Source organism: Rissa tridactyla, chromosome 1 (genome assembly GCF_028500815.1).
Source record: "Rissa tridactyla isolate bRisTri1 chromosome 1, bRisTri1.patW.cur.20221130, whole genome shotgun sequence".
NCBI classification, from domain to species: Eukaryota; Metazoa; Chordata; class Aves; order Charadriiformes; family Laridae; genus Rissa; species Rissa tridactyla.
This window is the reverse complement of record NC_071466.1, coordinates 87,598,356-87,613,292: the sequence shown is the minus strand read 5'-3', so window position 1 is coordinate 87,613,292 and position 14,937 is coordinate 87,598,356. Positions and strand designations below refer to the sequence as shown.

The window sequence follows — 14,937 nt, the reverse complement described above, 5'->3', positions numbered from 1 at the left end:
TGATACAGAAGAAAGGCACGTACAAATTTTTTGAGGGCATGTTTCTCCTTGAGAGTTCTTCTGAGATCTGCCTTTCTACTTTTTCTGAATAGGCAGCCAGTTACGCTGCATTTTGAAGGTCATGGACAAGATGTTGGCTGAGAATTGTATCAGTATCCCTAAAATCCATTCTGTTTGCAGACTAGCATTTAACCTTTTCCTGCACGATGAGATACTCCTTGATTCTTTTTTATTTTTTTTTTTTAAATAGGTATTCTCAACCTCTTCATGAAGAGATAGCACTGCATAAATATTTAAAGCATCGGAACATTGTCCAGTATCTTGGATCTGTTTCAGAAGATGGATACATTAAGATTTTTATGGAGCAGGTGCCAGGAGGTTTGTATCATTCTGAGCTTAGTCTCTCAAAAGAAATAAAAGCAATTGGGACTCTAAACTTAGTGAAAGCAAATGGATGTGCACTTAATATGTTTGTGCATTGTATATAGCTTTTCTAGTGAGACATTAACTGCAGGTGGCATTCTTCTCATATAAAGAATAAATTTGAAGTGTACAGGTCCCAGTACCCTCTCCCCTTCTGTAATAATTATAAATCTAGAGAACAGTCATCAAAAGTATTTGGTGTCAAATACTCATGTGTTATAAAATAGTGGAAAATAGTGGAGTTAGAGCCATACGGTCCATGTAGCCTGCGCATCTGAATGATGACTGGAGCTTTTAGGATAAATGTCTGTTGAGTGGTAACACTGACTGAGCAATTATTTTGTAACTGTTATATACAAAGCACTACTATTTCCTAGGTAGATTAGAGAAAAAAGTTATATGCTTCTCTTGTTCATAATTTCCAGTTTTGCTCGTTTAACCTTCTTTACATTTTAAGATGTGAAGTCCCTCTATACGCTCTCTAGGTTATATTTCCATCTCCTTTTTGCTATTTACTCTTCAGCATCAAGTATGTGTCAGAATGAGTGTAAAATTCTTGTATGAATATAATTTGCAAAATAAAAACAGAAATGAGAAAACCAGGGAAAAAATTTCAGGTTTTCTAGGAAAGGTCCAGACACAAACATTCAAAGTGTAATTAAATACACCTGGGGCATAGGAAAGTTCTTTATTTTTTCAATTCTCATGACCTTAGCACCTGAAAGCTGATATGCTCTGACATATACGATGCATGCAGATGTGATGAGTTTATACCAATGCTTCCACTTGTTTTCCTGCACTTGTTAACAGTATCAGCTGGTGTTGTTTACATACCTTTTTTTTTTCCTGTTCATATATGCACAGTAGAGTGTGCTGTGATTAGTTCCTAATGTCAAGCTATTATTGAACCAATTCAGATATTTTAAACTCTGCAGCCAGTCTTAAAAAGGAACCAGCTGTTTAGATTATGCAAGATTCTTTGAGGAAACTTCACTTTAGAAAGCTGTTGGTGTGGACTGAAAATCCCTTTAGCTGAATTTTTCTGACATTGAGTAGACCTACTGCATTTAGTTTATTATGAGCAGAAGAAGCAAAACTGTCTTTATTTTGCTTCATAATTAAAATATTTGTGTTATTTAAAAACAGATTATATTTATTATGAGTAGGGGAAGTGTAGATGACCTATCTCCTACTCTGAACATCTGTTACTTGGTTTCTTTCAGGAGCTTTCTTTGCTCTGTCTCTGAATATTTCCAGACGTTAATCCCATATTTGCAGTGAAAAGTCTCTTTCCTTTTTAATTCTCCCCTCCCCACCTCAAGCAAATCAGCTTCTCTTTGCCCAGGTGTGACGTGGTTCATGAATTATGGTGTATAACATCATACAGTGCTACCTTTAGTCTTAATTTCATTAAGGGCTAAATGGTTGCTAGTCCTAGTCTCAACAGTTGTTAGACTGAAGGTGAGAGAGATGCATCCAGCCCTGTTGTAACATTTATTCCTGTCATGGAGGTGGAGGCTGAGCTGACAAGAAATAACTAACCAGTCAAGAGCAGCAGCAAATGATTTGCTTTGAGGGATCTAGGAAGAATTTGGTTTCATTATAAGTACTGCATTTCTCTTGTATTAGGATATTGAACAAAGGCTTAATCCAGATTTCAGCGTTTCATGTTAATTTGGGGATTTTGCTGTCATGATACCCTTTCTTCTTAACTCTTGTAGGCAGCCTCTCAGCTCTCCTAAGATCTAAGTGGGGCCCAATGAAAGAACCTACAATTAAATTTTATACCAAACAGATTCTGGAAGGTCTTAAGTATCTCCATGAGAACCAGATTGTACACAGAGATATAAAGGTAAATTTTCCTTTATTGTGTCTTGTATGATTTGTTTTTTATCTTATTTACTTCAGTTAGTTTTACTCTAACCTGAAGTAGAATTTTTAATAGGATTTCATGGAAGCTTAAAACAAAAGGAAAGAATAAAACAACCCCTTCTCCCTGGTGCTCCTGGAAAATTCCTTTGTAGAAAGGTATATTACAAAGATAACTGCAAACTTGAAGGAGTATTGAGATTGGGATTTGGAATCTGTACTCATCTGTTTCCCCTCCCCACTCCCCCCCCCGCCTCTCTCTCACTCAAACCACAGGGGGATAATGTTTTGGTGAACACCTATAGTGGCGTGGTAAAGATATCTGATTTTGGTACTTCCAAACGGCTAGCAGGAATCAATCCATGCACCGAAACATTTACAGGTAAGACTATACTTTAGCAGCTTTTGTAAGGGTTTTGATGATAGATTTAGAGTTATAGCCAAGAGGCTCTTTGGATTTGCAATGAAAACACAGTTAGGGGTCTGTTTTCAGGCAAGAGTGAATAGGAGTGCGATCACCATGAACGCAGGCTTGCTATCTTTCTTTTTTTAATTTTAATGTATTTTTCTTCCATTTTACTTTTTTTAAAAAAACTTCTTAAGTGTTATGGGGTAATAGTTTCTCTTCTAAGTATTTTTCATTAGGTAGCAATTAATTTGTTGCAATTACATCTGGAAACATTTGAATACAGCAACTTTTTCATTTAATATTAGTAACCCATGAATGCACACTTTCTTGAAGTATGTCTAGAAGTGCAGAAAACCAAACACAAACTTATATATACTTTCAGTTTTGAGGCATCAATTATAAAACCAAACCAACTGGATAACTTGGTGTTAGCAGTAAAAGAGCAGTTTACATGAAAATATTAGGCTGGTGTGGTTACCAAAAAGCTTTCATATACAACAAGGTAGTAAAAACTTGCAATATTCAGGGAAAACAAAATTTGCTGAGTAACAGCTGAAACTCCACATTGAAAAATGTATAGATGGTCACATAATTACTCATTTCTTTGTATCAGTGGAGATATAGGTAACACGATGTTTTCACTTGTTATATGGCTATATGCATAGTCTGGTACCGCAAATCACAAGCCTCATACTGGCCTGCAATTTAAGTAAATGGTACCCAGACCCAGACATCAGTTGTGTGGGAAAAAAGACAACAACCTCCATTTAAGTGATAATCAAGGCTTCCCATTACCTGTCTGGTGGTTCTGGTGCAGTTCTTCCAGCTTCCTTACAAAGGAAGCCATGAGAATAAAATTATTAAGGTTCTGAAATAACTTAACTTTCCAAGCTTTTTTAACTCATTATTAGCAGAGCTTATGAGTGGAAACTTGGCCTATGTTACTTTATGATCTGAACACAGCATATGATGTCTGCATCAATATCTCACGAGATCAACATCTCATCAGGTCACAGGCATTTGAAACAAATCTATTTCCCACAAAGCGGTAAAGATTTTAGTTAGAATCAAGTTAAGTTAAGTTAGGAGTTCTTTAAATGCAGCATTTGAATGTTTTGTTAAGAGTGAAGAGCTAGAAGAAACATTCTCTTCAGTTTATAGATGCTACAACAGATAAATACATAAAGGACAGTATGTCTGAACAGAACTGGTTAAATGCTGACTTCTGAAGCATTCCTTTAAGGAGTTTCACCATTTTTTCCAAACAAATCATTCAAGAAATAATTTTCTCATTAATCATCTTGTTTATGCAACTGGATGGATAATTCTCAAATACTTACAGGTCTCTTGTCACATCCAGAAAAGAATATTTTCTGTTTTGCCTGTAATGTTTGTCCTTGCAACTTTTGTTAGACTGGTTCAACGCAGTTACACTCCGTGGGAAATGTGATATGTTGTGTAGCTATACTGTGCTGCTTATTTCTACAGGATATTCTGAAAACTTTTAAGTGTAAAAAGGGGTTCCGTAAGGTAAAAGTTGAAGTCATGGAGGAAGACCCTTTTATGGCTATTAAAAGTCATAGTACAAAATATAATTTTGGCCCAGGAAGCTACTATTATGGCTAATTGCTATTATGGTTGGAGCAGACATTAGAGGAAAATCATTCCGTCTTTGCCTGTGTTTTACATACTCCTTAGTGGCTTTTTAGCAAATGGTTGTTATTAGACACGATATATGGAGAAATGGTATCTGAAGAAAAGTCACCATACTGTAATAAAAGGAGGTAAATCTTTCCTTGTGCCCTTCTTCTTTGTTCTCTTGCATGTTTGCAGCCTTGTTTGTGCCCCAGAGATGTAATTTACCATAAGAATAAATACTTTACTTAAGTTCTTATTCTGGATTTAAAACAGTAAACAGGTAGCTGTAGTCCAGAGGGTCTTAACAGTTCTCTTACAATTTGTTTTGTTCCTTAACTCAGTACCTAAACTCTGTGTATTTTAGACATTAGGTAATACAATCACATGATTGAAGAATCAGGCTTCTAGTGGTTTTAACATTATATCCCTCCATTCAAGACACACAGCCTGATGGCAAAGCTGTGGCTGGAACTTTTGTTCTACAGTAGTCACATTTTATGAACATAGTAATATCCAATCCACGTTATCTTCACCAGATATCCTTTACTTAATAGTTCACAGCTTTACCACAGTGTAATTTTATTGTATTCTTAAGAAGAAAATTAATTTAAAGATGTCATAACAAAGCTGGTAGGAAATCATGTGGAGAAAGTACTGTAGTGTTTGGAACACGATAGGTTTCTGTGGTTGGTGTGGACTGTCTTCCTGTAAAGACCTCTTGTTAGCTGTGTTAGTATATGATTGAATATCAGTGATTCCAAATTGACCGTCTTTTATTTCATTTTTACTATTCTTCTTGTTTATCAGTATTATAACTAGTGTTACAGTCAGATTGTCTACAGGCGAACTTTAGAGACCTTCAAATTCATCTGTTAAGACCCAAATATAGACTTAGATAGGATCTTATTTTGACAACATGTATAGCTTTAGAAGTTTCAATTGATGAAAAATTATGCTCATGAAGACTGTCTGTCACTCACAGGTTTTCATTACCTGTTACACACATAATTTTTACAATTTAGTATCTGCAAAAATTGTTTGATATAATTTTACATTCTGAGGAAGCATTTGGATTATGTGGTGAATATTCTTTCAGCAGTTTGAAGCCTTGTATTGGGGGGGAAGATAATTTATAGAAAAGATGTTAAAACATAAATTTCTGTCTGGTTTTCAGTGCTGATATGTGAAATCAAATATTTTGGCTATACAGGTTGTATTCGACAATTTTGGGATTGCTTAGTGGTTTGTTAATTCTCTTTAATAAGAATGAATACTATAACACTTGACTATTCTTTTTGTCCTGACCAGGGACCTTGCAGTACATGGCTCCAGAAATCATTGATAAAGGACCACGAGGATATGGTGCACCAGCTGATATCTGGTCACTAGGTTGTACGATTATTGAAATGGCAACAGGCAAACCTCCATTTCATGAACTAGGGGAGCCTCAAGCAGCAATGTTTAAAGTTAGTACAGCTTTTTTGCTATAGAGTTTATGAATTTTCAAATACTAACTTAATTTTTAATATTAATTTAATTGGTAGTAACCTTTTGTTATATGGGTTATTTTGCACAAAGCCACAGACTGACCTGTGTTCTTCATTCTCACTGAATGATCCTTCTCTGCTCTAAGCTGTATTGCTCTAGGGGGTAATAATTTATTTTTGTGCTGGAAATAGGTCATGACTCAGAGCAGCAACCTGAAAAATGAGTGAAGACTTATGAAAACTAATATTCCCTACCCTCTTCCTTCTGTCATCTCCTGCTCTTGGTTTATGATTTCCTTCTCAGCAACCAGTCTCTCCAGTCAAGCAAGTTATTTCCGCTCCTTTAAGTCTTTTTTTTTATGAGCCTCCCTCCCAGAGGGATCTGTTTTTACGAGCCTCCCTCCCAGGGGGATCTGTTTGCCTTGTCTTTCAAAGGCCCAGTCCCTGCAACATAGTGGGAAGCTATGGTGGAAGGGGTGGGGGGCTAATTTTCCAGGATTTCTGGTATGTACTGAAAGTGTAAAACACTTTGGATCAAAGCTACCTCCTCAGTAAACTGTTGCCTCTAGTACTTTGTTTCTCTTAGTGTATCTGTTTTCAAATGCACAAATTAACACTTAAAAAGAGAATGCTTGGGATAGTTTTGATAGTAAGTGTATTTCGAAAAAGTTACTTGTTCTAACTCTAAAACTAACAGTAGTGTAAAAGCTATGATGTGATAATGTTTCAAATATGCAGGCGGAAAATTTTTGGTTCTTCCACTGGCTTGCAGTAGACGGTTAGTAAAGTGCTTAAGTTTTCACCTGTGCTTCAGAGTCTTCATTTTTATAATGGGGAAAATATCACATCCGTAACTCATCAACCTGCTTTAAATTATCAATATTGTTAATTCTTTTGTGCATGTTGTTGAAGAACTCTGTGTAAGCATTAGTATAATTATTACTGGAACTACGGTAGCAAAATCAGATCTTTATCAAGAGGTACAGTAAGCTGGGCTGCAATTTGGCATGGTACCTAACACCATGCTCCGTACTAGGCATGTGAGTTGTCCCATGCACCACAGCTAAAAGGCAAAGAAAGGGATGGTTATGTATTTTGATGTAGTTATTTCAACAGTATAATATGTCACCTTGGTGCTGTCAACGTGTGACACTACATCAAAAGAACCTGCCTGGGTGAACATGGTTTGGTTCACTAAAGTTTTCCCGAGGGAGCCATGGAAAGAGACATCGTTGTAAATGTCAGATACAGTTCTGTCGGCAGATACCTTTTCATCTTATGGATCTGGCATGTAGTTGAACTGTTCAGTGAGTTACATGTCTTATTTTTCAGCACAGTTTATTGAACTGTCAGGAAGCGCTAGTTCAGTTCTGGGTGCTTGATGAGCTCTGCACAGGCTCACGAGGTGAGCTCTGGCAGGATTGTGCCCTATGTCCTGTCCATGAGCACTTCCAGGCCACAGAGCCGTGTTCTGGAGTCTCAGAATTGGCATTTTGTAAAATGCATTTCTTGCCCTTCTTTCTTCAAGGATGTAGCAGAGTTTTTAGCATTGTTATTGCAGACTGTGTTAATGTTCTACAGTCAAGCCTTTGTTTTTGTTTTCTGTTTCTTGGCTCTGGTGGGACTTGCTTGAAACTGCTTCTTGCTGGGTGCCATAAATTGCAAACTTTATTTCTTTTTGCTGTGTAATGAAAGGAAGCAAGCTGGAAGCTAGGTTTGAAGCCAGGAATGAAGCAGAAAGAACAGAAGTTGGAAAACTTGGGATATTGGACTTCTGAGGTCTCCACCTCCACACGTGCATGCTCTGCCGTGCATAGGGCAGGTGAGGAGAGGGAAGGTCTGAGTCAGGCTATGCAGTCAGTATAGAGATTGCAAATGACCAAAGAGCTGGACAAAGTAGAGAAAAGGGGACTAGAGTAAACAGAACTGGAAAGAATTCCTCGCTGAGTGTACATAATCTGGTGTTTCATCTATGAGCACAGTGTGTGTGAGCACAGTATCTGGTGTAAGGAGTGCAAACAAATGACATTAAATGGAGATAAACTAATGTTGCCATAGAGTTTCAGGCTGCTTGTAACAATACTTACTCTCCTTGAGCCACTGAGATAAAGATCCAGAGACATGCATTCAAATTTCCTTGTCCTGGTTGGACTGTCATGGGTTCTGTTTAGTGTGTAAGGTTATAATATCAGCTTGTGACACTGCCCCAGCTGAAGCTCGCTGTGTGAGCCTGTCTCCAGAGCGCACAAGGACGAGTGAGTTGACTGCAGAGACAGACATGTCAAGAGGAGCTGTCAGAGCACAGCAAGCAGGTGGCTGTCTTCTCTCTGTGCTCCAAAGCAAAAATCTTGCTGGGCTGAGGTTTTGAAGCAGTGAAACTGTATACCCCATTTATAAAGCACTGTCCAAAATATGCTTGGGATTTTGCAAATCAGATAAGGATGCTCCATCAGACAAGGTAAATGTATAGATGTCATATCCTGCCAAAAGGACATAACACTAGTTTATTTATTCAATTTATTTATTAAATACGTAAATTTAATTGCAAAGGTTAGCAAATTGCATATATTAAAAATGTTTCATGGAGGAAATACTGAATTTTGAATGTGCTTAGAGTCATGGTTTGGAAGGGCTTAATGCATTACTAGCATTTTATATTCTGCACTGTCATTTGAACAGAAGCACGACTGCTCAGCATTTTTTGCTTCAGCTTGCATTAAAGCTGAAGCACTATTGTGAGTGCCTAATGGTGCTGCAGTGTGTTAATGCAGCTGTATAATGAGATTATTTAAACAACTCTTCGTTTTAGCAAGCAGCTGGCACTTGTTTAACTGCTGGGGTACTATCTCCCTTGTGGCCACTATCTTTCTGCTTGTTCTCCAGAGCCTGTTTTATGTAACGATGCTGACACTACAAGCCATAATCTTGCCAGATACATGCCATACAGTGCACATGTGTTACACAGCTCTCATTTCAAAACATTTATGCCAGGTTGGCATTAGAGAATAAGAGACAGGTGAAGGAGCTGGAAAAATCACTAGGGAGCAACCTGTAGAAGCACGTTTTTCATTACTTAAAGAAAGAGTGGGGGGGTCTTGTTAAACCTTTGGACATCATGTGATTTTTTTCAGTTAAATAACACTGAAAGGCTAGGGAAGACATCTGGCCTGAGTGCTGCCGGGGGTGGCGAGAAGGTCTGGCAAGGTCGCTGTGAGCATTTGTACAAGGAAATTTGGCAGCGGCTGGAGCAGAACAGGTGCAAGCCCCAGGCAGTCGGTGCTAGAGGAGGAAGTTATTCCTATTCCTGGGCACGAATGTGCTGGAGGAGTCAGCAACGGAGAGACCCGGTACTGGGCAGGGGTGATGGGAAGCGTATGCAATAGCTGGAGGAACTGCAGTTCTCAATGCTGGTAGAAGAAGCAGCATTTGAAGCGCTTGGTGTGCATAATGTCCAGATCCCAGATTGCCTGAAACTAGATGGTTGGATACATCCATAACTTGACATTTGTCTAAAACCACATGGACATTCACACCACGTTTACAATGTAGTAAAACAGGATCAGAGACTTGTCACGTCACTGCTCTGTGTGCGTACCTGGATTGATCCTTTTCCATGAAAGTCAGCGAGAGTGTGAGAGATTGTACTAAGAAAGCTTTAGTCTATGGTCTCCTTGCAGTTTGTTCAGTAAAATTAGTTTATTTAGTAAAAATAATTTGTATCTGTGTTTTACTTGCAGGTTGGGATGTTTAAGATTCATCCTGAAATTCCAGAATCATTGTCTGCTGAAACAAGGGCCTTTATTTTGCTCTGTTTTGAACCCGACCCCAGTAAACGTGTTACAGCGTCTGATTTGCTCAGAGATGCCTTCCTGAAACAAGTAAACAAGGGCAAGAAAAGCAGAATTGCATTCAAGCCTTCAGGTAAGGAATTATCAGCCAAATCCAAGTCAACATCATCATTAAGTGTTATATAAAAGATTGGAATCATTAGGCGGTCTCTTTTACTAAGGAGTTCCTTGTGCCAGGAAAGCAGCAGGAACTCAACTGTTGAAAGTGCCTGTGATTTGTAATTAGACATATTTAAATTTAACAATTCCCACAAAATATGGTCACTTGCTTATTTTGTGTTTTGCTTGCTGAAACCTCCCAGCCCCATTTTTGCTCTCCCCAAAAATAAATGCCTCTTTTATAGTAAATTAAAATTAGAAAAATGACATTCAGTGAAGACTTTCCAAAGTAATGCTGCATTTCAGATTCACGATTATATACACTTGAGAGATCTGAATTTTACAGAGTAGGTGCTTGGCACCTGAAAAAGTGGGTCTATTAGATGCTTGGGTCTACAAGGATCAGCATTTTCAAACTTGCTATGTAACCTATAAATTTGGCACATAAATGCTGAACTAGCTGTTTTGTTTTATCTGCCCAGCGTGTTCTCCCCCCCCCTCCCCCAGTATATCAGCCACTTTCTTAGTGGTAAGATAACAAATCTTGATATAGACCTGCCAAATAAATAATGAGTGTTTCAAGGAACTGTCTATTTAAAAACAAGCAGCCATTGGTCTTGCTGCTTCTTTCCCCTGTCTGCACACACACGTGCACACACTGCCAATGCAAATTGAATTGCTTCCCTTTTGGAGCTTTTTCCCCCTCAGCAGGGAACGTTGGAAAGAACAGAATTCTAAATGGAAAAACTAGCTAAGAATTTACAATATCTGAAGTGGTTTCAGCAAGGAAATGGGCATCATCTCTTGATCTGAGGGGCACTGAGAACTGCAATCTCTGCAGTTACACTGGGGTAGTGGAACAGCTCACACTGCTCAGCCAGGGTGGTGGCAGTCTGTAGCCTTCTGCCCCACTGCAACGGTGCTCTCCTGTGACCTTTTCAGCCCTTGCCTGAGGATGTTTTCCTGGAAAAATTGCGTGGCATTAGAAAGGGTGGAGTTTGCCTTGTTAGCTGCCCTGGGAGCAACAGGGTCTTTGTCAAATATCAGGGGAAGAGCAGCTGCCTTCTGCATCCCCTCCCTCCTCCTGCCTTCCTCCTTTCTTCTCCTCTCCTGCTGATTGATGAGGTTATGGAGCTCCTTCAGATGGCCTGAGGATCTGGTGATGCAGGGTTAAGCATTGGGCTGCAGTGAGAAGCAAGCTCAGTGGTGGCCATGGACATAAGGAGAGCAGGCAAATGCTATGAAAACTGTCTATTAGGTGAGGGGAGGGAAAGGCAACATGGACGCAGCCGAGTGTGCGCTTCGCTGTGCCAGAGTTGGGGAAAGCTCTGCTGGCTGCTGCAGCCTTTTCCAAGGGGAGTTTTGGGACGTAAAGCAGGTCCTGGCCCAGAAGTTGCTACAATCTCAGCTGCAGCAATTCATTCTGGCGCTGCCATTTTCCTCACTGCCAATTTCCTCAGCTTTGCCTCCATCCTTCCATCCTGTCTCTATCCCTTTTTTCTTTCCAATAATAAAGGTGGCCCAGAGCAAATCTCAGCCCTTACTCTTGGGACAGCAACTTTCAATTTTCTGTACTGCTGAGACGCCTTGAACCAGTTCTCACAAGGTGACATATATTGTTTCATTTCTCTGACTGTTTAACCTCGGCCATTTGAACATCAGTCATGTACCATGGAGTATGTCAGAGCCTTCTGAACAACTTTTAACTTCTAGCTCTCTTCCTGCCCCACCTCCGCATAATTTGTAGTGACAAGCATCAATAACTTTGGTGATATTTTAGTTCCATGGATGCATGCACTCTGAGTTGACAGAACTTTTTCCTTACCTTTCCTATCACACAGCTGCAAGCTGGCAATCAGGATTACAGCAAGGTCTCAATATCTGTGGTGTGTTTATTTTTAATTTCTTCTTACTTTCAAGATGAATTGGGAAGGGACAAGAGATTTCCTTCAGGCTAGTTCTAAGGGAGAGAGTCCTTACTGAGGGCAAGGGGACACACAAGCAAGGCAGATGCCTGCGGTATCGGAGGGGGAACAAATATATGTCCATTAATATAGTCGGGCAGAAGTGAGGAGGGCGGGTAGCACTGTGCTCTCTGCTTAGAGATACGGCTGGTGGAGCAGCTGGTGGTAACCTACTGGTTTGATTCAGGCTCTTTAAACTGTATATCCAGTTATACCAGTTGTACCACTTTGTGAGACTGGCACCAAGGGGGAGTTTGTGTATATCTCTGCATGTGTGTGTGCAAGAAAGAGTAACAAAATGGCATTTCATATGAGTATGTAGGTGCTTTGCTGTCTTTGGGTTCAGCAATTAGCTTCTTCACACCTTTTATTGCTTATGCATATGATGATTTTGAGTTGTATTGCTGCTTTCTATCAACAAGGTTACCTCTCCCTCAGCCATTTTGCAAAATGAGGTCTTGATATCACTGAAGATGATCACGGCTGATGTAAGCACATTGCCCTTTCCTGCCTAGTTCTGTTACATGTTTTACAATGTCTGTTCCTAGATTACAATCGCAATACATCCCTCCCTCTGCCGATCCATGGAGAACAGGCTGGCAGTAGCAGCAGTGAGCATGGCTCTGTTTCACCAGACTCTGATATACAGCATGACATGTTTTTCGAAAGGCCAAAGAGATCCATTTCAGAGATTCAGACAAAGCATCCCATTTCCCATTTACTAAGGTAAAGCATTTGCTTGTCACTTGACACCGAGGAGAGATTATGTGGATTTAATTCACATTATATTTTATCTGAGGGCAATTTTTTCACATAATGACTAGATAAGCAGGTGTGTTAAAAAGCAAGTGAGTTGCATAGGTAAGTTACCACTTAATTTAAATATTGTCTATATTTAATTAATGAATTTAATTAATTTCTCGTTAAGGTTTCCACATATTTATATACTTTTCCCCCTTCAGTGACTAAATGCCAGTCATCTTATTGACTGAGTGGATATGGATTCAGGAGTGAGCAGAAGAGTTGACCCTTCCATGCACTCATGAAAAAATGTGGGAAAGGGTCAGCAGAAAAACATTTCTGCTGCTGAGAGAGCACAAAGCAATACTTTGACATGAATGTGTTACAGTATGGGGGCAGAAAAAAAATGAATAGTTATGTCAGTCCAGGTTTTTCATCTTTCCTTCCCAAAACTGAACCAGTGCTGGGTGACGTTAATGCCAGCTTCTTAGGAGGATGAAATCAGCCTTGTACTTTCGGCTTCAGTGGGGTTTACACCAGCTGAGGATCTGAGACATCTTCTGTCTCAGATTTAGTGTTTAACAGTCTGATCAATCTGCTGCTGTAGTTTAACTCGCTTTTTAACCTCCAAAGTATCCCTACTTGCTTCTGACAGTACTGCCGTGTTGCTAACGCTGAGGTCTCTCTTGTGCTTGTGGCCTGGTTGCTGATGCAGCGTGCCTGATGAGGGCTCGGCCTTGGAGGACAGGAGCGCCTCTCCTTCAGTGGAGGATAAGGATTCCGGTCTGTTTCTGCTGCGGAAGGACAGTGAACGCCGAGCAATCCTATATAAAATCCTTAAGGAAGAACAGAATGAAGTTGCTTCCAATTTGCAGGACTGTATTGCACAGGTAATTTCACTTCAGCTCTCCTTGTCCATGTCAAAAGAAAAATGACAAGCCAGGCAGTATTATTCCTTTTCTGAAAACTAATAAACGAAGGTGCTTGGATTATTCCCTCTGAATATCTTTAATCTCTGAGACGTGTAACTATGTGAGCAGTTTGCTGTTGACTGAATGGATGGCAAACACCACCTTTTGCCTGCTTCTCATGTTTTTTTCTGAGGGGGAGGTTTGGGGCATTTGATGTGGGGTTGGGGGGCTAAGGATGGTGGTTTGGGTGGTTTCAATGTTGTGTTTTGTTTTGGCTTTTTAGGACATGGAATTGGAATGCCAGGTAGTTATAGGTATTATTTGATTTAAAGGTAGAGAACTGATTAACAATTATTAATTCAAAGCATATGTAAATTGGGTGCCAAGAACACAGTACGTGAATCTTAAAAAAAGCTAAGGTAGATTTCTGTAGAGGGAAGGGCCAAGTGGGAAGAAGGTTTAGTGACTGTAAAGAGGAGCAAGAAAAATCAGGTGTTCACTTAACCCGTAGCCAAGTGATGCCACGCACCAGTAACAGAGTCGATTGCTTAGCCTTTTCTACTTGATGTCTGCTTCTAATATGCCACTGATATCATCCATTCCTATGAAAGCTGTGGTTTTTCACCAGGACGGCATTTGCATAAAGGGGGTACTGATGACTCCTGTTGTGGCGTCCCTGGCCAGCTGTTGGTCTTGGCACAGACACTTGTAGCACCGCTGGTGGGGACCCCACACAGAGCAGGGTTTTGCTTCTTCCCCGACTCCTTCCCTGCAAACTGCCTCACGGGGCAGATGGACTCACCTCAGAACCTGGGGGCTCCCGTAGAGCTTTGCAGGCCCGAGAGAAAGGCCCACAGACTCAGGCCAGGGAAGCAATTGGGGTAGATTTCTGCTCTGAGCTTAAACTGCAAAATAGTTCATAGCCTTATGGAGGACTAAAATTCGTATGTGAGATCTTGGTCAGAAATAACCAGGGTTCTGAATATTTTCCAGGATAAAGAAGGATTATTTAGTAACAGCAAGTCCTACCTCAGTCTCCAACTGTTCTGCAGCACTGCTTTAATCATCTTTTCCATAATTTCTGTAATACTTCTCCCTTTAGCTTTTAATTATACAGGTTGTTCTTCTTACAAGCACCTGGATGGCTTTAACTGTCGGGGTTATGGACTGCAAATCATAGAATGAACACCTGAGTCCTCTCGCTGTGTAATCTCAGATCTTTTTGTGACTTATGATGAATGTGTATATAAGCATATTTTTTTGCATAAGGATATCAAATGTCAGCATAATTAGATATAAGTCCAGATTCAGCTTGTTGAAAGGATAGCATCTAAAAAATTTGTGTCTCTTACTGACTCAGTCTGCTCTTTTTGTGGAGGAGAGCTGCCCTCTGCAGTACATTGCACAAACGTGTAGATATTATCTGGAACCTCTTCCCTTTGTGACAGCCACAGTAGCAGTAGACTTAATTTATTCTTTGGAAAATAGAAATTACTATTTTAAAAAAATTTAGTGAGAAAAAGGTAGAAAATAAAGGCTTTACAGAAA

General features: G+C 39.8%; 1 protein-coding gene across 7 annotated transcripts in view; it reads left to right on the top strand.

The window, feature by feature from the left end:
• MAP3K15 (mitogen-activated protein kinase kinase kinase 15) overlaps positions 1–14,937 on the top strand; it is a 91,011-nt gene that overhangs the window by 71,425 nt on the left and 4,649 nt on the right. For all 7 annotated transcript variants that reach the window (XM_054187433.1, XM_054187427.1, XM_054187466.1 and 4 more), the window contains 7 exons: positions 251–378; positions 2,145–2,275; positions 2,569–2,674; positions 5,648–5,805; positions 9,564–9,747; positions 12,286–12,463; positions 13,194–13,368. In XM_054187433.1, coding sequence (XP_054043408.1) covers positions 251–378; positions 2,145–2,275; positions 2,569–2,674; positions 5,648–5,805; positions 9,564–9,747; positions 12,286–12,463; positions 13,194–13,368 — 1,060 coding nt within the window. The remainder of the gene's footprint in view (positions 1–250; positions 379–2,144; positions 2,276–2,568; positions 2,675–5,647; positions 5,806–9,563; positions 9,748–12,285; positions 12,464–13,193; positions 13,369–14,937) is intronic.